General features: G+C 49.1%; 10 protein-coding genes across 10 annotated transcripts; 5 read left to right on the forward strand and 5 right to left on the reverse strand.

The window, feature by feature from the left end:
- Positions 1–1,084: 1,084 nt before the first annotated feature.
- On the forward strand, positions 1,085–6,663 carry N7517_001017 (uncharacterized protein; the record flags this gene model as incomplete). Its single annotated transcript, XM_056718747.1, has 4 exons — positions 1,085–1,996; positions 2,048–5,087; positions 5,145–5,260; positions 5,320–6,663. 4 exons carry the CDS (start codon positions 1,085–1,087, stop codon positions 6,661–6,663), a joined length of 5,412 nt encoding a protein of 1,803 aa, XP_056582882.1.
- A 787-nt stretch (positions 6,664–7,450) lies between these two features.
- On the forward strand, positions 7,451–7,828 carry N7517_001018 (uncharacterized protein; the record flags this gene model as incomplete). Its single annotated transcript, XM_056718748.1, has 1 exon — positions 7,451–7,828. One exon carries the CDS (start codon positions 7,451–7,453, stop codon positions 7,826–7,828), a length of 378 nt encoding a protein of 125 aa, XP_056582883.1.
- Positions 7,829–9,827: 1,999 nt separating this feature from the next.
- N7517_001019 (uncharacterized protein) lies at positions 9,828–10,235 on the reverse strand (the record flags this gene model as incomplete). Its single annotated transcript, XM_056718749.1, has 1 exon — positions 9,828–10,235. One exon carries the CDS (start codon positions 10,233–10,235, stop codon positions 9,828–9,830), a length of 408 nt encoding a protein of 135 aa, XP_056582884.1.
- Positions 10,236–11,894: 1,659 nt separating this feature from the next.
- Positions 11,895–12,530, reverse strand: N7517_001020 (uncharacterized protein; the record flags this gene model as incomplete). Its single annotated transcript, XM_056718750.1, has 1 exon — positions 11,895–12,530. One exon carries the CDS (start codon positions 12,528–12,530, stop codon positions 11,895–11,897), a length of 636 nt encoding a protein of 211 aa, XP_056582885.1.
- Positions 12,531–12,961: 431 nt separating this feature from the next.
- Positions 12,962–14,255, reverse strand: N7517_001021 (putative mitochondrial carrier protein; the record flags this gene model as incomplete). Its single annotated transcript, XM_056718751.1, has 3 exons — positions 12,962–13,872; positions 13,947–14,136; positions 14,226–14,255. 3 exons carry the CDS (start codon positions 14,253–14,255, stop codon positions 12,962–12,964), a joined length of 1,131 nt encoding a protein of 376 aa, XP_056582886.1.
- Positions 14,256–14,655: 400 nt separating this feature from the next.
- Positions 14,656–15,978, reverse strand: N7517_001022 (NAD(P)/FAD-dependent oxidoreductase; the record flags this gene model as incomplete). The annotated part of the gene is made up of 1 exon (XM_056718752.1): positions 14,656–15,978. One exon carries the CDS (start codon positions 15,976–15,978, stop codon positions 14,656–14,658), a length of 1,323 nt encoding a protein of 440 aa, XP_056582887.1.
- Positions 15,979–16,591: 613 nt separating this feature from the next.
- N7517_001023 (MBL fold metallo-hydrolase) lies at positions 16,592–18,024 on the forward strand (the record flags this gene model as incomplete). The annotated part of the gene is made up of 3 exons (XM_056718753.1): positions 16,592–16,698; positions 16,769–17,556; positions 17,615–18,024. The coding sequence occupies 3 exons, from the start codon at positions 16,592–16,594 to the stop codon at positions 18,022–18,024; spliced, it is 1,305 nt and encodes a 434-aa protein (XP_056582888.1).
- Positions 18,025–18,739: 715 nt separating this feature from the next.
- On the forward strand, positions 18,740–20,636 carry N7517_001024 (uncharacterized protein; the record flags this gene model as incomplete). The annotated part of the gene is made up of 3 exons (XM_056718754.1): positions 18,740–19,109; positions 19,399–20,068; positions 20,111–20,636. 3 exons carry the CDS (start codon positions 18,740–18,742, stop codon positions 20,634–20,636), a joined length of 1,566 nt encoding a protein of 521 aa, XP_056582889.1.
- Positions 20,637–21,149: 513 nt separating this feature from the next.
- Positions 21,150–22,230, forward strand: N7517_001025 (arylformamidase; the record flags this gene model as incomplete). The annotated part of the gene is made up of 2 exons (XM_056718755.1): positions 21,150–21,301; positions 21,354–22,230. The coding sequence occupies 2 exons, from the start codon at positions 21,150–21,152 to the stop codon at positions 22,228–22,230; spliced, it is 1,029 nt and encodes a 342-aa protein (XP_056582890.1).
- Positions 22,231–22,626: 396 nt separating this feature from the next.
- Positions 22,627–24,129, reverse strand: N7517_001026 (casein kinase II subunit beta; the record flags this gene model as incomplete). The annotated part of the gene is made up of 2 exons (XM_056718756.1): positions 22,627–23,106; positions 23,173–24,129. The coding sequence occupies 2 exons, from the start codon at positions 24,127–24,129 to the stop codon at positions 22,627–22,629; spliced, it is 1,437 nt and encodes a 478-aa protein (XP_056582891.1).
- Between the last annotated feature and the right edge of the window lie 1,703 nt (positions 24,130–25,832).

Below are 25,832 nucleotides of genomic sequence, written 5' to 3' on the forward strand. Positions count from 1 at the left end.
AAACACATGTTGTAGGCAAACTCGAGGATGTGAGCATTGCAGGTACAAACGAAACTACGATGTACAGTAGAAGGGAGTCCCTGCATTGTATGAAATTGTCAGTGTATATTCAGTGTATATTGGACGGGATATATATCTTGTACTTTATATAGCCAATTGGATTTTGGGTGTATAGTACCATGGTGCCCAATAACATAATCCATGGACTTGAAGTTGGGAACCATGGAACTGTTTATCGTGGGGTCTGTGCAACATTCGACCTCTCGAGTATGCGACGCGCATGCATATTGTAGACAAAAAATCTACACCTACATATTGTTAGTATACATATGTACAGAGTACATATCTTCAGTTCCAAGTTTACCTCCATTCTTCGTAGAGGTACGGAGTATGCACTTGACCCTTCTGTGGCCCCAGCCATCTATGTTTTTTTTTTCCTATCTTCTCGGGGTGTTCATATAAGTATGCGGTTCAACTTGCATGTCTCAAGTAACTTCTATGATATGTAATATCAAAGCACCTTCGATTACATCAATGAAATAAGCACATCAAACAAGTACATTGTACGGAAGGAGTACATACATTGAAAGTTTGCGGGCTAAATGGGATGATCTTCACCTCCACCGCCTGAACTTATCCCTGCCTCTCCAGAAGATCCCCTCCCCAGTCGAACTTTTCCCTATTTCTCTCCCTTGACTCCCTTGACTCCTTGAAACTCATTGTGTTCATTTTACAACAGGCTCAGGTTTACAGACTGTGTTACCGCCCCTTCATTCATCTAGATATCACCTATCAACATCCAAAAACACCTAAAGTCGCGCCGGTCGTGCAGGGACGCTATCTGACTTGAATTTGACTTGATCTACTTGCTTAATAGTCTCACAACACGCGCTCGCACAACCTTACCACACCAACAACATACTATCGCAACTCCGCGCCGAAAAACACCGTGATCGATTGGGACAACATCCCCCCACCAGGACTCGAATCCAACCCACCCACAGATGAGTTCGCTATTTAACATCGCTGAGTTGCCACATCAGTGATCGGACCGGCCGTGAACTCGGCGCATGGGATTTTCGACATGGAAGCAATTGAGGGGTCTTATCGCGTATGCGCGGGGAAGAACGACACCGCGGAGGATGACGCATACTACACACAAAGCGTGAAAATGGGGAAGAAACTCCTCGATGAGGTCTGGACTACTCCCTCCAATGACCGAGCGAGTTTCTGCCTGCCAAATAACTGGGTGCACCAAAAAGTAGATTTGGTCACCGGATTCAGTTCTCGCTTTCCGACTCGCTCGTCAGAGCCACCGTCGTACGACCAGCCTCCGCCTCCCTACGACGATGTGATTCATGATCTTCCACCTGAATACTCTGCCCTACCTCTACTCGCGGAGCGCAAATCGACGGCTGTTTCTTTCGCGCCAACGACTCGCCAAAAATCGCATAATCAGTCTTCCTCGCTGCTGAAAGATCGCATGCTGGATGTACGCATTGATTTTGAGAATCCTATCGGTGTTCGGGAACATAAGAAGAAAAAAGCCCCGGCCGCAAAGAAAGCAGTACCGCCACCTACACCCCCTCCTCCGCCGCCGCCACCGGCAGGAGGGGATGACAATTCTAACGGCGACGGTGGTGCCGGTGAGGCTGGCGGTGATTCAGGCGGCGCTGGAGGCGGTGATGGGGGAGATGGCGGTGACGATTGGGGCGATTGGAATGTGAGCGGAAAGAAGGATAAAAAGAAGAAAGAGCAGGAGGAGGAGGAGGAGCAAAAGGCCAAGGAAGAGGAAGAGAGAAAAGCCAAGGAGGAGGAAGAGAGACTGGCTAAGGAAAAGGAAGAAGAAGAAAGACAAGCCAAGGAAGAGGAAGAACGAAAGGCCGCTGAAGCTTCTGCTGCCAACAATCTTAGCTGGGCTGAGGATGACGGTGGGGGTGGGGGTGATGACTCGTGGGCTGCCTTCACGAATGTAGGAAAAAAGAAGAAAGGAAAGGTAAGGCCACCTCTTCCACTGTACAAGACGGACATCTAAGTAAAATTACAGGATGTTGCACCCCCTGGAGGGTTCCAGGACATAAGTCTGAACGAGGCCGCACCGCAATTGGATTTGAATTTCGATAGTGCGGCTCCCAAGACTGGCGGAACTGGATTTAGTTTCGGGGGATGGGGCAAAGACTGGAATACCGGTGGCAAGCTTGATCCTCTTGGGGACGCTCCTCCTGAATCCAAGGACAACAACCCATGGGGACCACCCAAGAAAGTATCGGAGCCTGGCGATTTCGATTTCGACTTGGGCTCCCCATCTGCCGAAACCAAGCCAGCAGACGACTGGGGAGGAGGAGGTTGGGATACGAGTAAAGACAAGGAGGGGACAGCCGATCCAGAGCCCGTACCCGAGGCTCCCGCGCCTCCACCAAGAGTTGATATTACGCAGGAAGCTTGGTATCTAGGTCTGTCGAAGAGGGAGCAGCGTAAAGCAAAGAAGGAGATGGAGAAGAAATGGAAAGACGAGGACGAAGCTGCAGCAAAGTTGGCAGAAGAGCAGGCGGCAGCTAAGGCGGCTGAACCGGAGCCTGAACCGGAGCCTGAACCGGAGCCGGAACCTGAGCCTGTACCTGAACCTGAACCTGAACCGGTAGTGGAGGAGACTAAACCAGCCGAGGGAGATAATGACTGGGGTTGGGGTGTTCCAGTGAAGACCAAAGATAAGAAGAAGAAGAAGATCGACCTTTTAGCTGATCCGGAGCCTATCATCGATGACCCACCAAAACCCAAAGAAGCAGTTGATCCCTTTGCCGCTTGGGGAATTTCAAAGGACAAGAAGAAAAGCAAAGGCAAAGTTGAGCCCATACCTGAGCCAGAGCCTGTTCCGGAACCTGAACCTGAACCAGAACCCGTGCCGGAGCCAGAACCTGAACCAGAACCAGAACCAGAACCCGAGCCCGAGGCGCCAAAGGTGCCTGATGAACCTCTATACGAGAATTGGCGCGAGATATCGTCTAAGGAACGCAAGAAGCGAGAGAAACAACTGATGCGCAAGGGCCTTCCTATCCCTGGCAAGGATTTCGAGCTTCCATCTGACAAGCCCGAAGAAGTGCCTGAACCGGTTGTTGAACTGGAGCCAGTGCCTGAACCAATACCCGAGCCTGAGCCAGAGCCGGAACCGGAACCCGAGCCCGAACCCGAGCCCGAACCGGTGCCTGAGCCAGAGCCTGAGCCTGAACCAGAGAGACCGGCCGAAGAGGATTCCTGGGGAATCTGGGGTCCAGCAAAGGAGAAGAAAAAGAAGAAGAAGGGCAAGGAGATCGAAGAACCTCCTCCACGTGCGCCGACACCTCCTGCTCAGGGTCTGAGTCCAGATCCGGAAGCTTTCCATGATAATACCGACGACATTTGGGCTGAGCTAGCCCCTAAGACCTCTAAGGGCTCAAAGAAGACCACAAAGGCCATCGAAGCTCCTCCCAAAGAGGAAAAAGCATCCAAAGGCTTTTGGTCGAGCCTAACTGGAGGATCTACCAGCAAAACTAAATCAACGAAGAAAGCGAAAGAGGAGAAGAAGGAACCAGAGCTCATAGAGGAGGAAGACCTGCTTATCGATGTTGAGGATAACCCTCCAGAGGCCGAACCAGAGCCAGCGCCTGAGCCAGAGCCAGAACCTGAAGCAGAACCAGAACCGGTCCCTGAACCCGAAAAGACCAAGTCTAAGTCTTCCAAGCTCAGTGTTGCTGAACGCATCAAGGCCCTCGAGCAGGCCAAGAAGGAGAAGGCAAAGGCAGAAAAATTAAGCGCCAAGAGCAAATCCAAGGAAAAGAAGATCGAACCGGAACCCGAGCCAGACCCAGAGCCTGAACCTCCCATAGAGGAGCCCGCTCCAGCGAAGAAGAGTTCAAAGTCCAAGTCTAAAACAGCAGAAGCTCTTGAGTCTGAAGAAAGGAAAGTTTCCAAGGACTCTATTCCTGGAAGCTTCCCAGACTTTGGAGATGATCCCGAGCCCGAACCTGAACCCGAGCCTGAGCCTGAGCCGGAGCCTGAACCTGAGCCAGAGCCGGAGCCCGAACCAGAGCCGGAACCGGAACCAGAGCCATCAGCCCCAGATCTTTCAAAAATGTCGAAAAAGGAACTTAAGAAGTACAAAAAGGCCGAAGCTGAGAAAGCCGCAGCTGCAGCCGCCGCAGCTGCTGCGGCTCCCAGGGAGCCAACCCCACCACCTCCCGAGGAAACACGTGAACTAGACCCGGAGCCAGAGCCAATAGCAGAACCAGAACAAGAACCAGAGCCCGAAGCTGAGCCCGAAGCTGAGCTTGCGCCTGAGCCCGAACCTGAACCTGAACCTGAACCCGAGGTTGTGCCTGAGGAGATAGCAAAGGGCGAAGCTGCTCCTCCCGTGCCTCCATCGGTGCCTACCGAAGAGCCTCCAAAATCCTCCAAGAAGGAGCGACCGCGCCCTGAGCGCACTACAACCAGTTCTTCGTGGGGCTTTTGGGGGGCTGCGCCGCCTCCGAAGAAGTCGAGTAAGAAGGAAAAGAGTACGGAGGAAGCCGAAGCTCCAAAGAAATTGACTAAGAAGGAAAAGACTCCGGAAGAAGCAGAGCCTCCAAAGAAATTGACTAAGAAGGAAAAGGTTCAAGAGGAAGCAGAGACTCCAACGAAACTGAGTAAGAAGGAAAAGGTTCAAGAGGAAGTAGAACCTCCCAAGAAAAAAGAGTCTACTCGAGAACTTTCTCCTGCAGCGAGGACAAAATCAACAAGGTCTCGACCCAAAGACCCCGAGCCAGAATTGGAAAGGTCTTCGTCTGACCGGGAAAAGCGCCGAGAACGAGAGGGGCGGCCCTCGAAGAATCAACGTGGCGTCGCCTTGGCCAACATGGTACTGGGTACACCCCAGTCCAAAAGCAAATCGACTCGCAAACCTGGTTCTTCTTCGAAACCCGTATCCAGGCGTCCATCATTTGATATAGAGGACAAATCTGTCGATCCACCTCTGGATGAGAAGCCTGAGGTTTCTGACAAAGCAGCCAAGCTGATGGGCATGGATCCCTCCAAGTCACGACGTGAGCGCCCGCGCACGGACAGGCGGAAGTCAGGTATGTTTTATTCTACTCTTACCTCTCATTTATTCCCGCTGACTTTATTTAAAGCAGTTCGAGATCCGTATGCGATCGAGGATGATGACCTCGTTATGGTTGATATGGAGGATGCCGAGGGTCACTCACCCAGGGAGGGCTCCAAGGGCTCACGGCGCAAGTCGAAGAGACAGGTATGACCGGATGACCGGAGTATTCTTTGTCCGCTGTACTAACTGACGATCCTTCATAGCCAAGGCCCAGACCTGATGACGAGGATGATGCTGTCCTGGTTGATCCATATCAAGCATATCCCACCGCAGAAATTATGTCAGGACCCGAGGATATGGCCTTTGTTGATGCGCCTCCTAGAGAACGCCGTCTGAAGCGCGCCAACACCGCGCCGCCGAAGAAACAAGAGTCCGGTGGATTCATGGGGCTTTTGGATTCTTTGAGAAAAACCACACGACCTGACCGCCCCGAACGCCCAGAGATGCCTGAAAGACGAAAGTCGCGCTCGTATCGTGATGACGATGCAAGATATCCGGCAGAAATGGAGCGCGAAGGTGCTCGCAGATCGCGACGCGAAGATCGACGCCGAGGATCTGTCCGACCAGACACTGATGCCGAAGGATTCATGACTGACGCCCCCGGTATAGCACCAGGCGGCGACACAGAAGCCGAAGAAGCGGAAGCTCGACGCGCAGCTCGACAGGCACGACGTGGATCCCGCAAAGCACCTTCTGACTCTCGTGAAAACGAAGCTCGGGAAGCAGAGGAGCGGCGCGCGAGGCGAAAGGAACGGGCGCGCGAACAGCGTGCTCGCGAAGAGGAAGAGGAAGAACGTCTACGAGAGGAAGACCGTCTACGGGAAGAAAAACGGGCCCGACGCGCTGCACGCGAAGAACGTCGGGCTCGAGAAGAGCAAGCGGCTCGCGAAGCCGAAGCCGAAGCCGCGGCTGAAGCTAGAGCTGCAGAACGCCGTGAGCGCCGACGAATGCGCGAAGAGGAAATGATGGCCGCGAGAGCGAGTCGTCGTCGTGAACGTGAGCAAAGGATTCCTGATGATTTCTATCCCGATGAGCGTGAGACAGATCGTCGGGGTGCTCGTAGCTCCCGCGCGTTTGAAGAACCGACCGCTCGTCGTCGCAAGTCTAAGGTCGCCCCTGAGCCAACTCGGGAGCCACTCATGACTGGTGGTCTAAATTCTGGCCGCGGTGCGAAAGATAAGATTTCCTCTTGGGTTTACCAGCAAAGTGATGAGCCTCCGGAGCCACCGGAGATCGTCCCCACTCTTATTGATATGCCTCCTCTTGCAGCTGATGAAGGAGGTAATGCTCACTCTCTTTCGTCAGATGAGGAAGCTCGTCGCGCTCTGCGCCGTAAGGCACGTCGTCGCGCTAAGTATGAAGAGGAGATTGATGATTCCCGCTCTCGGCATCGCGGCTCTCGTCGTGATGGTGTAAAGAGCAGCTCTGGAAGTGGTGATTATGAACGTGATCGTGGGATGAGGTCCCAGCCGGGGAGTCGACAAGGTGCTCCGCCGAGTTCTGGTGCTAAGAAACCCAGTTGGTTCCGCAAATTGACGAACCTGTAAAGCAGAAATCTGGTTCTTTATCCTTGTGGGAACTTGTTCGATTTGTTTTGTATGGATATTAGTTGCAGCGTTTTGTTCTTTTTTGGTTATTTATATGGTGAAAGTCCAGACAGACCCGAAGTGATGACATGTATGAAGCTCATATGATACTATGACCCAGCAATATACGCAATTTGGATTCTTTATTATCTTCTAGTTGTTCAGTGTCATAGCTGTAGTAATGAGACTATCTTTATGATATACGACCCTGTAGTTTCGGGTATAAAGTCTTCACTGATGGGGTGCATATGACCTAAGACTAGGAATAATACAGGCTTCTATAAGGCAGATATTAGGCATAAATGGGCTACAACTCCAGACAGAAAATCAAATTATAAGTGAAGAGTGCCTGATGCTCAAGGTTTCCTCTTTCTCTCACTCAGCTCTAGAGGAAACAACCTCAATGCCATTCATTCCTCCAATAGTCCCAACCCCAGAAATCATGCGTTGCTCTAATCTCCAAAGTCTCCTCCGAGCTAGATAAGTGTGAATATCCCCATATCCCACTACATCGAGGTATCATGAATCATTTATATGCATCTCATACCTCGTCTCCAACCAACTGACTTCACCAGGCCAATCCGCTCAAGTCTCAAACTCGCTCCATCATCCACGCCACAGAGCCTGAGCACTTTCCCTCAAAATCAACTCTAACCCCCCTAAGCTAGACAAGCGCAGACCTCGAGACTTGCACTTAAAATCCACTACCCAGTCACATCTCACATCTCAAATCAATCCGGCACTCAGAATGTCCGCCCTCGAGCTTGTCGCCGACTTCCAAAACCAACGAACAACCTTCCTCTCCTGGTTCGCAGAACAATCCCGTCTCATCAGACATCAACCGAAGTCCGACACCGTTGCCGAAGTGAAAGCCAACCTCCGCGAACACGGCTGTGAACACCTAAATCGACTGGTGAGAGCTGCTATTGTGATGGCATCTGAGGCAAGCGACCATATCTGTGTGACAGCAAAACCACCTGGGTTCTACGACGTTGAGGTTCCGAAAATGTGCAAAGCGCTTCAGCTCAGACTGCCCCAGTTGGCTGCGAGACTTGGGATCAATCCTAAATGCGACATGTGTGTTCATTTCATTATTGAGAATATTCTGTTGGAGCCGGGGTTCTAGGTGCATAACTTTAGAGTGGGAATAGTTGTGAAATAACAATCGATATGTTATTATCATTCTAGCTTTGTCTTGTAGACATTGGGTCAAACATCATGGTTCCCTTTATACGTACATGTAGCATTTGTATCTGATGTTGGGTGTTTGATTTAGTAGTGATGTAGCTCCAGCCAGGCCCTTTTGATAGAATTGAAGCTACTCAACATCGATATTATGATAAATTCGTGATACTTGGACATCCCTTGTCACATTTAGAAAGGTCCTCTGTACGGTTTATATTTTTTTTTCCGTCTTATTCTAATGTCCAGCTAACACCGGCGAGGGAGAAGACCTTTGGAGAAAAGACATAAAAAGAATATCTGAGAAGACTACTAAAATAACATCAACAAGGCTCTCGCAAGACTAGCAAAAGAATTACCACAAAGCATTCATATGCATAAGCGGTCCGCTGTGCTTGTAGGTGATATTTTGATATTTGGGGACACAATGAACTGTCTTTCCGGCCTCCAAGTCTTCAATCTCTCTCTTCAGCTGTCATCGTCTTCGCTTTGAATTCCTACCTTCTCCGACGATCTCTTCCAAACCTGGCGAACTGACCATTTTTCAAGATTGTCATTGAAGTAGTGATTGAGAGAATCAGGGTTCCTTCCCGTTCAATTCTCAAAGGATTTCTCAACAAGATCGTCCATCAATAGAGACATGAGCTTTGGCGAGATCTGCGTATCTTTGGAGACTTGAACTGCTTTGCGGATGATTGCATGAGCCACACTGATAATATCACTAATATAAACCCGCGCAACGATCGGCCATTTGGCCAACTACTTCTCCATAGGGGTCCGCTATACAGGACGTATCTGCGAGGGTTGCAATATCGTAGATGGATGAGTTTGGAGGACATGTCTTCTTTTTCGGGTTCCGCTGTTGGACTAGTATTGCTGATGAATCCAGGGTCATTGCTGGAACACGAGGCAATTCATCCTTCAAGTCCATGTAACTTTGGCCTCACATTGGTCTTGGGCACTATAAGGGCAGTCAGTAAGTATGTCGTGATACAAGGATCTTTGTTTTGGTGTCGGACCTTTCGGTGATAAATTGATCTAGCCCTTCCAACGCTCCATGGGTCACTTCTTTCTTGGGATATTGAGAATGGGAACGACAGGGTTGATGAGACCAGTTCAGTCTTTGGTCTCATTCCACTCGGAATCCTCTCGTGTAACTCGGCGGAAATCATCATTTTTGTCGGCGAATGAAGAAACTGAAATCCCAGAAAGTCCAGGATAGATCGATCGAATGATGATATACAGCCAGATCGCTCGATGAGTCGGCCACTATATCTTCGAGGGTGATATTCGTGGATCTTGCTGAGACTTTTGATCCACGTTGTGGCGGTGGAAATAATCAGTTTTGGCTGGCAGAGACGCAACATGCAATGAAGTGAGAGAGGGATAAATGTATAAATATAAATATATATCTGATGTGAAGATGATAAGAATACAAAATATTGCTGACTGCAAGACAGGGAAAGGGAAAGTGAAGATGCGACGATTACAGACACCTCAGGGCACTAGAACAATTGAATAGAAGTCTTATGGTATTGCATAGTGGCCTATATAGTCCTTAGGCAATTGTACTGTCTGTTGTGTATAGTGCATACCACTTGGGACTTTACTTCTATTGTCTTTCATTGCCAGCGAAACTTCTGATCACATCGATGTAATAGTTGAAAAATAATCAAATTCGAAGAAGCCACAAGTGTTGATTCGTAAAACCTATACCAAATTCCCAAGGTCGCTATGCACTGCGACGCTCGAAGGTCTACCTGAAACCGGACGGTATACCGTAGTACTCGGCACTCTGCTTCTCAACACTCTACGTTATACTTTCCTACATTAATGATACAATTTTATGAAAGGAATCTCTTGTTACCTTGTCTCATATTGTGCTATGGTCCTATGTTAGCTCCGAAGTCACGATTACTGTGGATCGCCCGCTAGAAATTCATCTAGTGGTGAATGTCTGAATCTCTAGCGTGGTCCTTTCCACCCATCTGCTTCCACTGCTTCGAAGGAGTGTTAGTATCCTTCTCATGATACTCTGCGGGCAGCTGCGATAGGATCTCCTCAAGTTCACCACAGTACTGAACAATCTCAGCGGCAGTCTCGGGATCACATTTAAGATCCTCGAACTTGGGAGCAGTCGTAGTCTTGCGGACGGTCTCGGTGCTAGGGCCAGCTCCAGTGCTGCTGGCTGGTGTTCGAACGGGGCCATCTTGGCCCTCGCGCTGCGATACCCGACCATCGTGGTAGATGCGGATCGAACGACGCTCGCCGTCAACCTCGCGCTCAGTGATAAAACTGTTGTTCCGTGCTCCAGTGGAACCGTATTGGGCGGGCTGCTTGTCCTTAGCCATCTTCGCGGTGGAGAAGATCTATGTACCTGCAGCAAAATTGGTTAGTTTGTAGTCTAGGTAGACTGGACAAATGGAGTGAACAAATGGAATATTCCTACAAAGCAATGGAAATTGACACCATTATATAGTTTGGCTCATGGTATCTTTGAATGGTGGGAGAACAAAGTCTTTGTCCTTTCATTGTTGCCATGCCTTTCTTTGAGGTCTTTGAACTGGGATTCTTTCTTTGGAGCCGGTATATAGATACAGTAACAAAGGTTGATCTCTTTTACTGGCTACATCTCAGAACAAAATGGCCAAACAATGGAAGTCCTTGTTCCTGGCCAAGTCAAAGAACGGATATTCTTCCCTGACTATCTGGTGTTTAAACTTCTTGAACACCTAACTATCTAACTATACTACCATCGTGACCTAAGCAAGAACTGGCAAAATATTTACCTCGGCCATTTTCAAGTCCACATATTACTACTAAGGGACCAAGAAATGCATTCCACACGAACTGTCTTTCTCCGTGAAGGCCTTCCTACTATCGATGAGTATGGCTTGTTCCGAGGCACGCTGTGGCTTACAGTGAGATTTTTGAACAAGGACAGCCATTGTTCTGACAACGAATTGATGAACCTTACAATCCAACGTCTCCAGATCGGAGAGTTCACAGTCGACTCTGAACCTGTACACCAGGGAAGGGGATTTTGCATATCATTCCCAGTCTCAATCTATGGCGCTAGCCGTAGCAAGTGTCTTGACATCGTTATAAGACTTGCGGTATGCTATAGGGGGGATATCATATCTGGGGACATTGCTATTGACCGGGACTTTCTTTTCAGAAGTAGGGCTTTCATCGGGTAAAGAAATTACTGGTAACAACGCATCTGATTAAGTGGTATTCTCAGAATGGCAAGCTCTCATATCGATCCAACCAAACCCATGTATCAGTACATGCTTGCTACAGGGTGGCAGGACGCGTGGGAAATAGCGCGGGCGAAGTGAATGATGGCAAAAGGGACGGACCCCAACGTAGAAGGTGCGCAACCCATACAACTGTGAAGGAAAACGAGACCTTCAGCTTAGTGACTACTGAGGAGTGACGTCTCAAATGCTATGGAGTGAGCGGTCTACGTTTGTTTGCTTTGTTTACATTTTTCCTTTTTCTGCGCGGTGGATAACGGCAGAACGTTGGGTACTCAGGTGATCTGCGGAACCCTGAGAACTCCGGTCACCCAAGGTCCCTCCATAGAGGTTTTACCCTGAACTAAACTGTGTGGAGCCTTAAATACCCTTCATCTTTGCCTGATAATATACTTTCAGGTGTTTCCTTTCATAATGTCTTTCCGCACTGCTTGGAAGTTGATACTGCTGTACATCCGACCCCTGGCTGCAGCTATATATATGGCTTGTGTAAACAAACGATTTGACTAACCTAAAGTTTTCTTAGCATATTGGAAATAAGGTCTACTATTAATCGCATATTTGAAGGGCTACACAGGAATAGTGTACTACAGTGAAATAAAACATGACATGCGAAACTGTATTGAACAATAAAGTTGAGGACGGTAATGTAATGTATGTCTAGATGCGAAGAAACAGTATGAGTAACAAGTTCGATTCAATAACAAATATATTCCCTCACATGTGCAAATAACTCATGTATCTTACAATCTACTGAGAGCCCATAAGCTTCCCAGTATCTCTAAGGGTAACGTGGAACTCCTTAATCTCATCTGCAGGTGTCTCGATAATATATCGCCAGAGTGTCCAGATATCCTGAGAATCAGGGACAGTATTGAGATCCTCTTGTTCAATCTCAAATCCCCTGACCTCTCCATCAAATTGGGATCCAAAGAATTGGACCAACGCAAGATCAACCGGTGCAGGAGGGATCTCAGAAGAAAACTGAGTAAATCCGAACCTCTTCACCTGCACCTGGATCTTATTCCACTGGGGTCGGGATTTCTCGAATGTCGCTGTCCATTCCCGATCAGTGCCTGCATCAGCGAGTGTAGCACACATGGTCCAGAGGAAATGAGAGATGTTAATCCAGCCATCAGACTTACCCGAGGCACCAAGGAACTTGTCTTCTTCACGGCGGACCCTGAAGCGAAACAAGCCGGGGACTTCCTTTTTGGATTTCAGTCCTAGTACCACTGACATCGGCGCCAAGTTGAAAGCATCGGACATGCTGTCTGAACCAGAGTCCTCGTCATCTGCATCCCAGCTTTCGTCAGTGTCCACAAGGGTATCCATAGGACTGTCCGAATCTTGGTATCTATCTTGGCGTTTAGATGTGTGCAACATGATTGTATTTTGTGATCGCTTGAATGGATTGTATAGAGGCATTGGAACACAGAAGTAGAGTGTTGGTTGTCGGTTATGTGCAGGCTGGGAATATGGTTTATATAGTTGAAGACCCCCGGCTATTATTATGCCTGAGCTCAAAGACGCCCTTTGTTCTCTTTTGACTTTGAATCTTTCAGAGAGCCTCGAGAGACCAAAATACAATGCACCTTGCAAAGTGGGGTTCCTTTGTTCAATGCCAGCTCACTTTGTCTTTACAATGGATTCAAAGGGATATCAAGAAAGTCCCTGAACACAAAGAAGGATCCTCTTCTCAAGACTGGGTTGATAGTGTTGACGACGGAGATCTGTGAGTCGAGTATCCATGAGCCTTTACACTGACAGCGACGGTAGCGTGACGAAAGGGTTTATCACTACACACTCCCTTTTCACTAGATAACCTCCTCGCCTTCGTCAATCTGCTTTCCAAATTTCCCATTGATACGGTCCCGCTCCTTCCGCCGACTCTCCAGATAAAACCGGCCTCCCTCATACAGGCTTAGATACAGGCCCAATGCAATCGCCGTCCAACCAGCCCGTATCAGTCCGCCCTTGAACAACCCACGGATGCCCTCATAACGTATGATATCACGACCGACAGAAATGAGAGATTTGTTAGGCTTGGCTTTTGTTTGTGCCTCCGAAGATAAGACTTCACTTCCATGAGTACCGGCCCGAGTACTTTGGTCTTGGGAACTCATGCTAGAATCACTCGCCGAAAGCATGACGCGAGTCTTGATCACGTCAATTGGAGTAGTCACCGTCGCCGCGACCGTCCCCGAACATGCCGCAGCTATACCCGTCAAGCCGGCCCGTTCGACTAGTTGTTCTGACTGCTCCGACGGTGATCGCCCAGTATTGCTGCGGTTCGCTTTCCATTGCCTCCGTCGGGCAATCAGGCGTGATCGCACATACTCAAAGAGCGGAAATTGTAAAGCTGTAGTTGGCAGATTTCGACCAACCAGTGCTGTGTACCCACTCCATAGGCGCCAAGGATGACGTCGGAATCGCAATAGCACTTGTCCCATGGCGGACTTGTTTGTTTGGCGACCTTGGATCATTTGCGCATTTTGTTTAAGTACTTCTGCCGGCGTGAGCATGAGACATGACACCATCTCCCCGGCCGAAGAGGCAATTCCATGCATGATTGGAGTAGGGAGGGAATGTGTAAAGGGCAAGCGAAGACTATTTAGAGAGCCCTCGGGGGCCGTCGCCTTGCCACCCGTTATGCTTGTGGGATATTTTGTTGAGGAGTTGTACATAATGTGCTTCACAGCTTCGTATGTGGTGAAGAATGCACCGGCTAGATTGGCGTAGATAGGATCGTCAGCTGTCATGTTCCTGGTTCCCCGGTCACCGATAAGAGACAACACGTACACGCTGGAATTGTCGAGAATACCACACTCCAGACGCCTTGGTACAATCCTTGAAAGAGTACTTTACGCTGCACTGCTCCTGTGCGCGCATCTTTGAAGACCTTTTCATAGTTTGGAGATTGGACACGGGTCTTAAGTGTGTCGAATGGGTAGACGACAAAATCGACTACGACTGCCGCAAATGCGCCTGCCTAAAGAATATATTCCAGTCAGCGATTGAACTCTGAATGTATCATGTGTGAAATTTAGGAACGCGTGTAGTTGGACTGGAGATACTCACAACCCAGATATCGGTACTAGTGTTGTACATGGAGAAAATATAAAATAGAAGAGGTCAAATTTCAGTGGTAGAGACATTGTGAATTTAAACATCGAAGATGAGAGAGTCATTCGTAAACAATTCCACCAGAGGATTCGCTGAACGCTTATCGATATCGATGGATATGATGGACGATGACGTCATGTACAACATAGTCACGTGTCTCCAGCAGAAGGTGAGACTTGCATGTGAGAACAGACCTCAACTACTACACCTCCCGAGTTAATTGGTTAACTTGGGATTGAACTGAACACTATCTTCTTAGAACTGTGGAGATGCTTCGCTCTAGGATTGTCTATTTTTATTGCAACCTCATAATTATCAAAAAAACCTTCAGGTACCACCATCCTATCGCAACACAGAGATAATATACACGGTCTCCACGGTTCCTCTATAGGAAGCCCTTAGGTCCACCCCAGTTACCCTTGATCATGTAGTTATAGTACACCCAGGGGAAAAAGTCCTTCTTCAGGTGCCAGAATGCACGACGGGGCTCGGCCTGGTCAATACCAAACATGTCTCCGAATGTCTCCTTGGGCACTCCGCCGTACTTGAATTCGGCAAGAAGAACCTTGCCGTACTGAGTCAAGAGCGGGCATGAGGTGTATCCATCGTAAGAAGCATCGAGTTCCTTACCCTCCATGCTTTGCAAAAGGTTGCGAACGAGAACCGGTGACTCGGCAGTGACTGCCGCGGCGGTCTTGGACGTGGGCAAACTGGAAGCATCACCGGCAGACCAGACATTGGGGAACTTCTTGTGGCGGGTGCTGTTGTCGTCGACATCGACGAATCCGGCCTCGTTAGCCAGAGGGCTGTTCTTGACGAAGCCATGAGCACCCATCTTGGGGGTAACGTGCAACATGTCGAATTGTCTGGTGATCTCTCCTTCGGGAGAGGCGAAAATGGCGGCCTTGCCATCAATAGCAAGGAGATCGTGCTGGAACAATCCCTCCACGCCTCGGTCCTTTCGCATCTGCTCGAGGACGGCGCTGTACTTGGGCACACCGAACATCATTGGGAGACCGGTGGCAAAGCTAATCTTGACGGGAGAGGCAGAGGGGTTGGTAGGGTTGTAGAGGCCAGCTCGTTTCCAGTGATCCAACGCAAGCCACATGATCTTCTGCGGGGCGCCCGCACACTTGACCACACCGGCTGGCTGAGTGAAGATGGCATTTCCTTCGCGGAAGTTTTCAATGTTGCGGAAAGCCTTGTCACAGGTGTCATAGCTATAGATCGTCGAAACTGTTGAGTTCCGGTCCGCAAGCGCCTCGGAGAGACCCTTGATAGCGCCATAGTTGATGCTAATACCGGGCACCACGACCAGATGCTCATAGTTGATCTTATCGCCATTTTCAAGAGTGAGCGCATTCTCAGTGGGAGTGAAGGCGCCTACACCCTCGTTATAGAACTTGAACTTGGGATCAATCAAGCTGTTCAATGGCTTGCGCAGCTCCGTCTTGTCCTTGAGGCCACCGCCAACCAATGTCCAGCCGGGTTGGTAGTGATGCCACGCGGCTGGATCAATAACAGCAATGTCATCTTGTGCGAATTTTCCAGAATGCAGGAGCTGGTGGCTGATGGTGAGACCAGCAGTACCACCGCCGACCACTACAATCTTATGGTTGCGTCCGGAGCTCACGGGAGACGCGGTTGCGAGACTCCGCCATTGAGCGACTGAGCGCTTGGCAGCAACTACTGTGCGACGCTGAAACATGTTTGAGGCAGAATGTGACCTTGGAAAAAGAGCCTTGAAGCATATAAAATAGTTAGCTGAACTTACGATGTCGTGATTTCGGATTAACTCCTTCCGATATCGGGGATCGGCCTTGATTCGCCGACGCTTTCGGTGTTCCCCCTTGAAGCAACAGGACTATGATATCTATAGCAATAGGATTATAATATTTACATGTTTCATGTTCTACCTTGCTAGAGGGGCTGAGAACTGGTACAAAGCATATACTTCATATGCATGTTTGCCAGTAATACTAATACCAATAATTAATATTACTTGATTCATAGTATGTACCTCTCACCTTTTTCTGTATTTTATTGACGGTATCCACTTGAAAGAATACTGTGTTCTAAATTGGTGGCGTGCATGCATGTGCATTGTATTGTACAAGTTCTCACTTCGATATGTTTCATTTGGACTAACATATCTCACTTTAGGCCTGATGGTAGTTTGTGGCCTCGATTTTAATGTGTGACCTTGATTCACCTTAACATATGGGATTAGAGCGTTAGCAACATCTAAAATGTACTTCGCTATCATATTTCCCCGGGGTATATTTCCCCGGGGTTGAACAATAGAAATCCCGAACGTATCCATGGATGTTGTCGTGGATCCCGCGATGTCAATGACTCTTTCAATCGGCGACCAGATGCTCGCCGACCCTCAATCGCCATTCGCCAATCGCCGACTCACGTCTTTCAAGTATGGCCACCACAGCTTTTACATTCCATTCAACAATTTTTGATATTCAAATACAATATATCATGATCAGCTTTCGGCAATCATCAAGAATCGGCCGGCAATGGTCGTCAGACTTTCTCAGATTGTCTAGCAGGCCCATTCGAACTTCAATGGTGACCGGGTTTGGACAATTGCGTCATATACAACAAGCGGCACAAACAGGTCTATCTCATACCGCGAAATATTCAAGAAACAGCATTTCGACCAAGGGGACAGTTCGTCAATCACAAAAAGGCCCGGCTCGTAGCTTGAACAAACCATTCTCGCCACGTTCATGTTCCATCCCTACCAACCAACCAATCCCACGTCAAGTCTCATATAGCACTGCATCCAGTATATCTACTGAGCCTGTGATTCACGATATTTTCGAACCCGCAACTGGAACATGGCAGTATCTGATCGCCGATCCGTCGACATCAACAGCTGTCATCCTCGACCCGGTCTTGAACTTTGATCCCGCCACTCAGGCCGTGACTACTCACGCAGCCGACTCTTTACTCTCTTATATCAAGGAAAAGGGCTATAAGATCGACAAGATTCTCGAAACGCACGCTCATGCAGATCACCTGAGTGCAGCATCTTATCTTCAAAAACGTCTTGCCCAGGATCAAGATCATAAGCCGCCCATCTGCATTGGCAAGCGTATTGAACAAGTACAACAATTGTTCGCCGAGAGATATGGCGTTCCACCAAAGGAAATTACAGGAGTCTTCGACAAGCTTTTTGACGATGATGAAACCTTCACTATTGGCAACCTGAAAGGAACGGCTATTCATCTACCCGGACACACCCCGGATCATCTCGGTTACATGATTGGAGGTAATTATCTACCAGCAATAACAACCTCGTTACACAGTTACTGACAAGAGCTTTCTAGATAATCTATTCTGTGGTGATTCTCTCTTCCATGTGGATATCGGCACTGCACGCTGTGATTTCCCCGGTGGCGATGCCAACGACCTCTACCAATCAGGTCGAAAGCTTCTAAGCTTCCCTGACCACTTCAAGATATGGACAGGCCATGACTATCCCCCGGATGGACGCAGTGACCCTGTGCCTTGGGTGAGCGTCCAGGATCACAAGAAGCTGAATAAACATCTCAAAGAGAGTATCTGCGAAGAAGAGTTTGTGACTTTGAGAAAGAAACGTGATGCAGGATTGGCTGCACCGAAGTTGCTCCACCAGTCTTTGCAGGTCAACATTCGAGCTGGACATCTTCCTTCGCCAACGAAGTTTGGTCATCGGTTGCTTCATGTTCCATTGAAGTTCACAGGGGAAGCATGGTAACCCATACATACAATTAACAACAGGAATTGAGTACATATCCATCGACTCGGAGCTTGCAGGACACGGAAAAGATGTACATTTGCCGGGCCGGAAAAACTTGTCTTGTTCAACTACATGTATTTTTATATTACCTACATACTCAAGTGACATCAAATCAAATAGCATCTTGTCATATTTCCAAGCTTCAATAGCCTTGCTTATCTATACGACGAGCCGCCCTTAGTGCCTGTGTAGAGTATAATTCCTAATCTGTCTTGAGAACTATGATAATACTAAGATGAATTCTGTAATGTAAGTAAGTCTGAGCGTTCCATCCCCTAACGTTTAACTACAGAGATCAGAAATGATCATCCAATGTCTCGTAAAGTTCTTCATAGTTACAAAAGCCAATGTCTCTTTGCTTTTTCTAGTCCCTTCTTCTCGGTCTCTTTATACCTCAATGGCCTTTGTATCTCATTTGATCTCGGGATCAAGAAGATAAGATATAAACAAAGTATCTTTGATCCTTCCATTGTTCTCATCTTCCAAGCGAGCCTTCATCGAGTATCGAACTCGACGACTCGAACTACATAAATAGCCTCGATTCCCACCTCGATATCTTCTTCTCACCAAGCAACAGTATCTCCAACAATCCTCACAGATCCAACAGATCCCACAGATCCACCAGATCCATACTAAGTCTCTATTACTCCCATCACCCCGATCACCCTTCACCATGGCTGACGCTATATCTGCCCAGGACAGCATCTACAGCGCAGACCGACACTACTACATGCAGCTTCTAGAGCGCCAGGTTACAGAGCTCCGAGCTTTCCCCGATCTTCGCACTCACGTGCTGGAGGGGCTTAGAGAGCTTTCTCTGCTGACTCCTGGCTGTATCGAGGCTGCACTTGTTACCGGCGACACCCTCTTCCATCAGATCTGCTCTGCTATTCAGCCTTGCATCATTGCCGCGATTGCCACTCTCTCTGAGGACAATGCAGACCCCGTTAGTGGATTGATGGTTGCTGAGCAGCTTGAGCAGGCGGTTCCCTGGGATATTCGGGATCCCCTTACCTTCGGTGGGCCACCTTCGTGGCGCTCGGGTAATGAGTGATGGTGCATGCACATCATTCATAGATGTCTGATTTCATAGATCAATCTAACATTGCTTTTGTCTTAGATCACTTTGTGCCATCCGTAGATTAGCCTATTGTAAAAAAAAGTACGTAAGAATTTGACCTGTTCAAAGTGTTTGTTATATTCTAAACAAAATAAAGATTTCCTTCTATGATCGAATATAAGTCGATACAACGCAGGAGTTTAATGCCCAGAGACTCAGCTCCGCTCATAGAAGAAAAAAGAAACAGGAAGTCATATTAACATCCAAAATAGAGAACATTTTCCCTCCCTACGCCGTAAAAAGGTCATGCAATCCCAGAAGCGTCGTCTCTCCCCTTCGCAATCATCAACGTTTAGTTCGAGGTCTCGTTGGGCAGAAGGTTGCCCTTGATGGCAAACATCTTGCCCGTGCTGGACGAGACGAAGCTGTCGACCTGGCGCGCGTACTGGTCCACCTGGCGGGTGTTGAGCATGCTCTCCAGACGGCTGGGCTCGGCGGGGAGCTTGAACAGACGCTGCCACTCGTCCTCGGGGAGGAGGGGCTGGTTGAGAGTGGCACGGCTGGCGTTCTCTTGTGCGCGCTTCTGCTTCCAGGCGTTGATCTTCTGCTGCTCGCGGCCGAGAACACGCTGGTAGTATTGGTAGTTGTTGACCTCGGTGTTGTGGGTCTCGATGCTGTCCAGAAGGAGATCGCAGTTCTTCTCCAGGAAGGGATCGATGCTGAGGGACAGGTTGTCGAGGTTGGGGGTGAGGGTGGAGGTTTTGGCGAAGGGGCTGGACTCGAGGGCAGCCAGGGAGGGGGGAGCTCAGTGGAGGCTGTGGAAGTCGGGCACTGCAGCTGGTGGATGAAAGAGGTGATCAGGTGGGAGTTGTGGAGCTTGACGGGCAGTTCCTCGAAGATGTCGGGGTGGCGCAGGTTGGACTTTTGGAGGCTGCAATTCTTGTCAGTATTTATGTATCTCATAAAAATTTGTAAATTTCCCAGATCGTTGAACGTACTCCTCGGAAGTGAACTTGTTCTCCTTGAACGCAGCCATGAACTTGGAGGACAGGCGGAAGGCCCGGAGGCTGAGGCTGCCCTGGGCACTGCGGCTGACATCGTGAACGAGGGCGACTGTGCGCTCGTTCAACTGGCTCTGGTAGTAGAATTGGTTCTCGATCACGTTCATGTTGACAAAGTTGCCCATGTTGGCGCTGGTGTACCATCCGACGCTGTTGGCATCAGTGTTAACCTCGCGCAGCATGCGGATCATCTCTGCGGAGTAGGCGGCGTTTGCCTTGGCACGAGGAGCGGCAGCGGCCGGGTTGGGAGCGGCGTTGTCAAAGTGCGACTCAGCGGGGACCTCGACGACGGGGAATGGGAAAGTGTTGGTGATCTCGAGGGTGCCATCGACATCCATACCGACGATGGCGCCGGTCGCAGTGGAGGGGAAGGTCTGCGAGCAGTGCTTGATGATTTTCATCACCACCTGGAAGATCCGACGTCAGTATTTCTGGCTGGCGAGGACTAGGGGAGATTTTCGTCGGGGAGAGCATACCAAGGCCTCGACCTGAACGGCCGCGAGGGGAGCTGGAATTCTGCAAGTTGGTTAGCATCATATGATCATGCAAAAAACGATCATCACTTACTCGGCCATTGTCAAAGATTGCAACAGTTGGACGGTTGTTAAGGTCGAGACGGGTGGACTTGGAGGGTTTGTGTGAAAGGGACCATTAATTCCTGATTGGGCTTAGCGTGTTAGAAATACACACCGAAATATGTTACAATCTTTCAATATGTAGATGGAGGGGCAATACAGTAATATTACAGTTTCATGGACTTCATCGGGGAATTCTCATTCGACCAGAGACTTAGTTTATATTTTGGTCTACAAAAATACAGACACGGGGGAAGAAAAACAAACAAAATGACCAGGCGAAATTAGGACAATGGAAGAAGCAATGATTGTGTACTTAGAATATGTCAGACAGTCAAATGGTAACAGGTTCTACATGATACTCCAACCAGCCCGTAATCTATCGCCATGTCCCACTTCCCCATAAATCAAGATGGAACTCCGCAAGACACCATGTCGGATCACTCAATGACACGAACTGTGGCCTATGGCCGAGTCCATAACCTACAAAGCATCGCCGTCACAACCCTCGATCCACGCGAAGATGGCTACTGGGTGATGTACACAAGTCCCCACGATCCTATCCCAAAGCAATGACTAACGTCTGTCTAGCTTCATCCACGGTGGTGCTTGGCGGGATCCAGCTGTTACATCGGCATCATTCAATGCCACGGAATCCATACTTCGCAACAGAGGCCTGCCTATCGCCGGGTTTGCGTCGATCTCGTACCGTCTCAGTGCACACCCAAATTACTCACAAGACCCAACAAATACTGCCCCCAAGGACTTCCAAGATGCGAAACACCCTGATCACATCCGCGATGTAGAGGCAGCACTCGCCTTCCTCCAGAATACATACGCGTTCGGTACGCGTTACATCCTGGTTGGGCACAGCTGCGGCGCAACGCTCGCCTTCCAAGCTGTGATGGGCGCGGTGTCACATCATCGTGAACAGGCATTCGTTGGATCCACTGATAATCCCGATAAGAGTATCGGGTTTGTCTCTGCCTCTCCTGGTCCCCTACCACCTGCATTGACCGCGCAACCCACTGCCATTGTCGGTGTAGCGGGTATTTACGATCTGCGACGGCTGCGGGACACACATGCCGATATCTCGGCTTACCAGGAGTTTATTGAGGGGGCGTTTGGGGCGGATGAGGTGCTCTGGGATGGTGTATCGCCAGCTCAGATGGCTGGCTCTCGTGGAGTGGAAGGCGGGTGGAAGTCTGGAAGGTTGACTGTCCTTGCGCATTCCAAGGACGACGAGTTGGTGGACGGGTCTCAGGCGGAGGTTATGAAGGAGGCTTTGAGAAATTGGGAGCAGACCGAGGCACAGATACCCAAGCAAGAGCTGTCACACGGTGATAGACGGGTCCGCGTCTTGTCGATCAGCGGTGCTCATGATGAGGCATGGGAGCGTGGCGAGGAACTGGCTCACGCAGTAACGTTTGCATTCGAGCAATTGCAAGATATGGGACTGGCCCCATAGTTGATGTCGATAAAGACATACTCGTCAAACAATCCAATCGACGACTACAAATAGGTCATGAGGAATGAAATATACGCGTTCGTGTTCAGTTGTGAGTTTATCATCTCTTAGTATACGGTCATACCCACTTTAGAATCACCTTCATTGCAAAGATAGAATAAAAGTGATGTGGTTTCAATTGAGTCTCCTTTCCCATGGTGGACTAGTCAAGTGATTTAAGTACGAGAATCTACACTGGGCGATGAAATTCAATGAGGATGGATTCAAGAACTACAAATACAGTCAGAGGGGCCCCTCTGAGCGGAGGTGGAAGATCACCACGCCCCGCTTATCCATTCCTCTGGTAAAGAAAAAAAAAACAAACTCGAATTCAACTTTGAAATTCAAATTCCCTCCCTATGCCACGCGAGTGGCATCACCGACCTTCTCCTTGGCTGGGGTGCCCTCAGCGTACTCCTCCTCGTACTCGAAGGCGTCGTCATCGCTCTCGCTGTCCTCGATGAACCGGTGGTTGATGTCCACTTCAGCGAGACGCCACTTGAGATCCTCGCGCTGGTTGTCCTGGTAGCGGGCGAGGGCAGCTGCGGCGTGCACCTTGAACCCGTAGATCCGGGGTTCATAACGACGGCTGCTCTTCTCGGGATTGAGAGCAGGGTAAACCTGGAACAAGATGGAGTGGAACGAGGTACCGAAGTATGCGCCGTCGATGGACGAGTGGCGTGACGACTTGGGGTTGTAAATGTCCTCACACTTGGGGCAGTACAGCTTGACGGTGCTGATATTCGGAAGGTCTGACTCGCCGAGAGGAAGGAGTGCGTGTCCATCGCACATCACACGTGGGCACTTTCCGAAGTCACTCTTCTTGTACTTTTCGAGCTGCAGGGAGGTTAGTACGTTGGTTATAGGGAAACATAATCACACCAGTTTAGGGGTTGAACATACCATTTTGGCAAGACCACGAGTGGTAACAATGTACCGGGCATGGACCAAGCCATAGAGGTGACGGGCAGACTTTTCGATTTGCTCACGCAGATCGTCGTCGGCATCAAGGTCGAAAACGTCGGTCACAAGATCAAGAGCGTATTGGTAGTAGGAAACTTCAGTGTTCAACCCAGTGAGGTTGAATCGATCGGTCAGGTAGTCCTCGTCGATTTCGCAGAAATATTCGTTGCCGCGGGATGAGACAAACTGGAAATAAATGATTGCGATTAGCACGACCATGATAAAGATTGCGCGACGGTATCGAGTAGAGTTGGAAGAATAGGAATCAGGAGAGCGAGACGTCGAAGACCCTGCATTTCCAGGGCCACGGCGCGAGGTGTTAGATGAATGGTTTCCAATTCCACTGGGGTTAGAACCCGAGCTAGGAGGGTCTCGGGGGTCTCGGGGATCATAAGGGTGATTGAGGCCAAGAAGCGAGAGATTCAGATTGGTCATAAAGTGAATGCGGAGCAACATGAGGTAAAATTCGTAAAAGCAAATCGCGACGAAAGTATCCACCACAGCATTACGCATGTTGCCATCACGAGCCTCAATCGTCGATCTTAGCAACAACAACATGATGCTCAGATGCACACAGGCGATCATGCCATTGAGAGCCCAGTTACGCAACAGATTGGCCATGGTCAGAAAGAGAATGGAGACAAGCAAAGACACAAGAGCAGCAGATGAAGCGGTTGAAAGAAGAGAAGAGAATAGATCGGAGAGAAGAAGAAACAGGGGGTTTTTATATTTGTGTCGTGGAAGGCAGCGCACGACTGTACGTGTATCCAGGTCGCCGGGGACAACAAGCCAAGCGTGACCTGTATCCAGATCGTCGGGGACGACAAGCGTAACGTTGAGCTTGATCGCCGCGGCGACAAGGGACCAGCGTAACGCTGTCAGTGAACCCAATCGCATGGTTGTCCCCCAAGCGGTTGAATCGCCGCGGCAACAAGGGGACCAAGGCAACGGCGATCAGAGGATTGTCTCATTCGTGTTGCGCTAGACATCGGCTTCCTGTGCTTCATTCGGTGGCCCATTCGACCCCCAACCCACGATGCCCCGCCGTAACGGGCGTAACGTCTCGCTCATCCCAATAGAATTCATAAAAAAAAGGAAATTCACTTACCCAGTCGCGCCAGTAGCTGGTATAATCACTATCGGTTTCACTATTGAAGTCCTCCATCGTAATAATCTCGTTAAGTCACAGGCGTAGGCGTGTCTCTCTCTCACAGTGTATGAAACTCAGGTGGGGTGATTAAGCCCAGGGTACTGTACCCAAACCTGCAGAACTGTGTGATACAATAGCTGCTTTGTATCCACGATGGTCTCAATCAGCGCGATATGTTTTCTCAGGGAATTGTTGATGGTTATGATGTTCTGGACGGATATGTAGTGGGGATAATCTCCCGCAATCCTTATCGATACTCTTCGCCTAGCGGGCGGTCAGAATACTGCTATTCAGACCGCCTAGAAATCTACGGCGTGCACGTGCCTCATGGTCCAGTTGACGTACCACTTGCTCAAGATAGCTTCTATACATGATTGTGGTTATAATGCTTCTCCCCGTTACGGCTTCTCCAGCTCTGGATTAGGTTAATAATGAGCAGGCTACCCCGCGTATATTCTTCAGCATCTCAGGAAGTGAGAAAGAAGCCTTCATGATCATCATCCAGGACATCGGGCTTTCTCTTTTGAAGGTAATTACCAAACGGTCACTGTCAACACCGCTAGCTAGGACCAAGATACAAAACTATGTCATCCTATTCCTGCGAGGATCCGGGATTTACTTTCAGACGTTTCTTCCAGTGTACTCGAGGGTTACTATCATGAGAGGTCTACTATATATTTATGTAGGAGTCGTCGAAGTACATGGTTGGTATAGAGATCAAACTGTTGATGAAGGTAATTTTGAAACTCTTCATTTTGACAATATGACAGTTGCCCTTGGTGATAAATGCCTGAGATGACAAGCTTGCATAGGAGAACTTATTCTAGATATCGGGTGATCTCCTCTACCGGATCCACATCAGCATGTAGAGGGGTCCTCGAACCGCATAACACCGCGACCTCTTCATCTTCGGCGGTCTCTGCAGACTTGATACCAAGGACTACCCCGACGAACCCCGTTGATATCGTAGTCCTGGAGCATATATGAAGTCCAAATAAACAGCAAACCTGCCAAGTGTGGTCTGTGCCCTCACAACCACGACCCGAACCTTATCACTCGGGTACCACGGAGTAATCAATATCCGAAACAACAACAATCCAGGATACATCGAGACACATCAATATGAGTGGATTGAAGGTTTTCGAAAGCTATGATGGGCCCAAAATCTACGCCACAAGAGAGAGCCAGAAGTGGATCAACCGAGATGAATAGATGAGCAATCGACCTACTGCCATGGAGCTCCTTGTATGTTCCACGGGGACAAAGAGAGAAGTTTGACGAATCTGCAGTCAGGCAAACAGCAGCCTTTATCTTGCTGCCTGAGTGCATCAAGCTAAGACTAGACAATGGATCTGACAATCGCACACAGTATCCATGTTCACTCCGACCAGTGTTATCAACGAGGTCCAAGGAAAGCATGCTGTAACCCCAAGGAGGCGTCTAATCCATA

The sequence above is a fragment of the Penicillium concentricum genome (genome assembly GCF_028827145.1).
Source record: "Penicillium concentricum strain IBT 3081 chromosome Unknown utg000001l_segment0_segment0, whole genome shotgun sequence".
Taxonomy (NCBI): Eukaryota; Fungi; Ascomycota; class Eurotiomycetes; order Eurotiales; family Aspergillaceae; genus Penicillium; species Penicillium concentricum.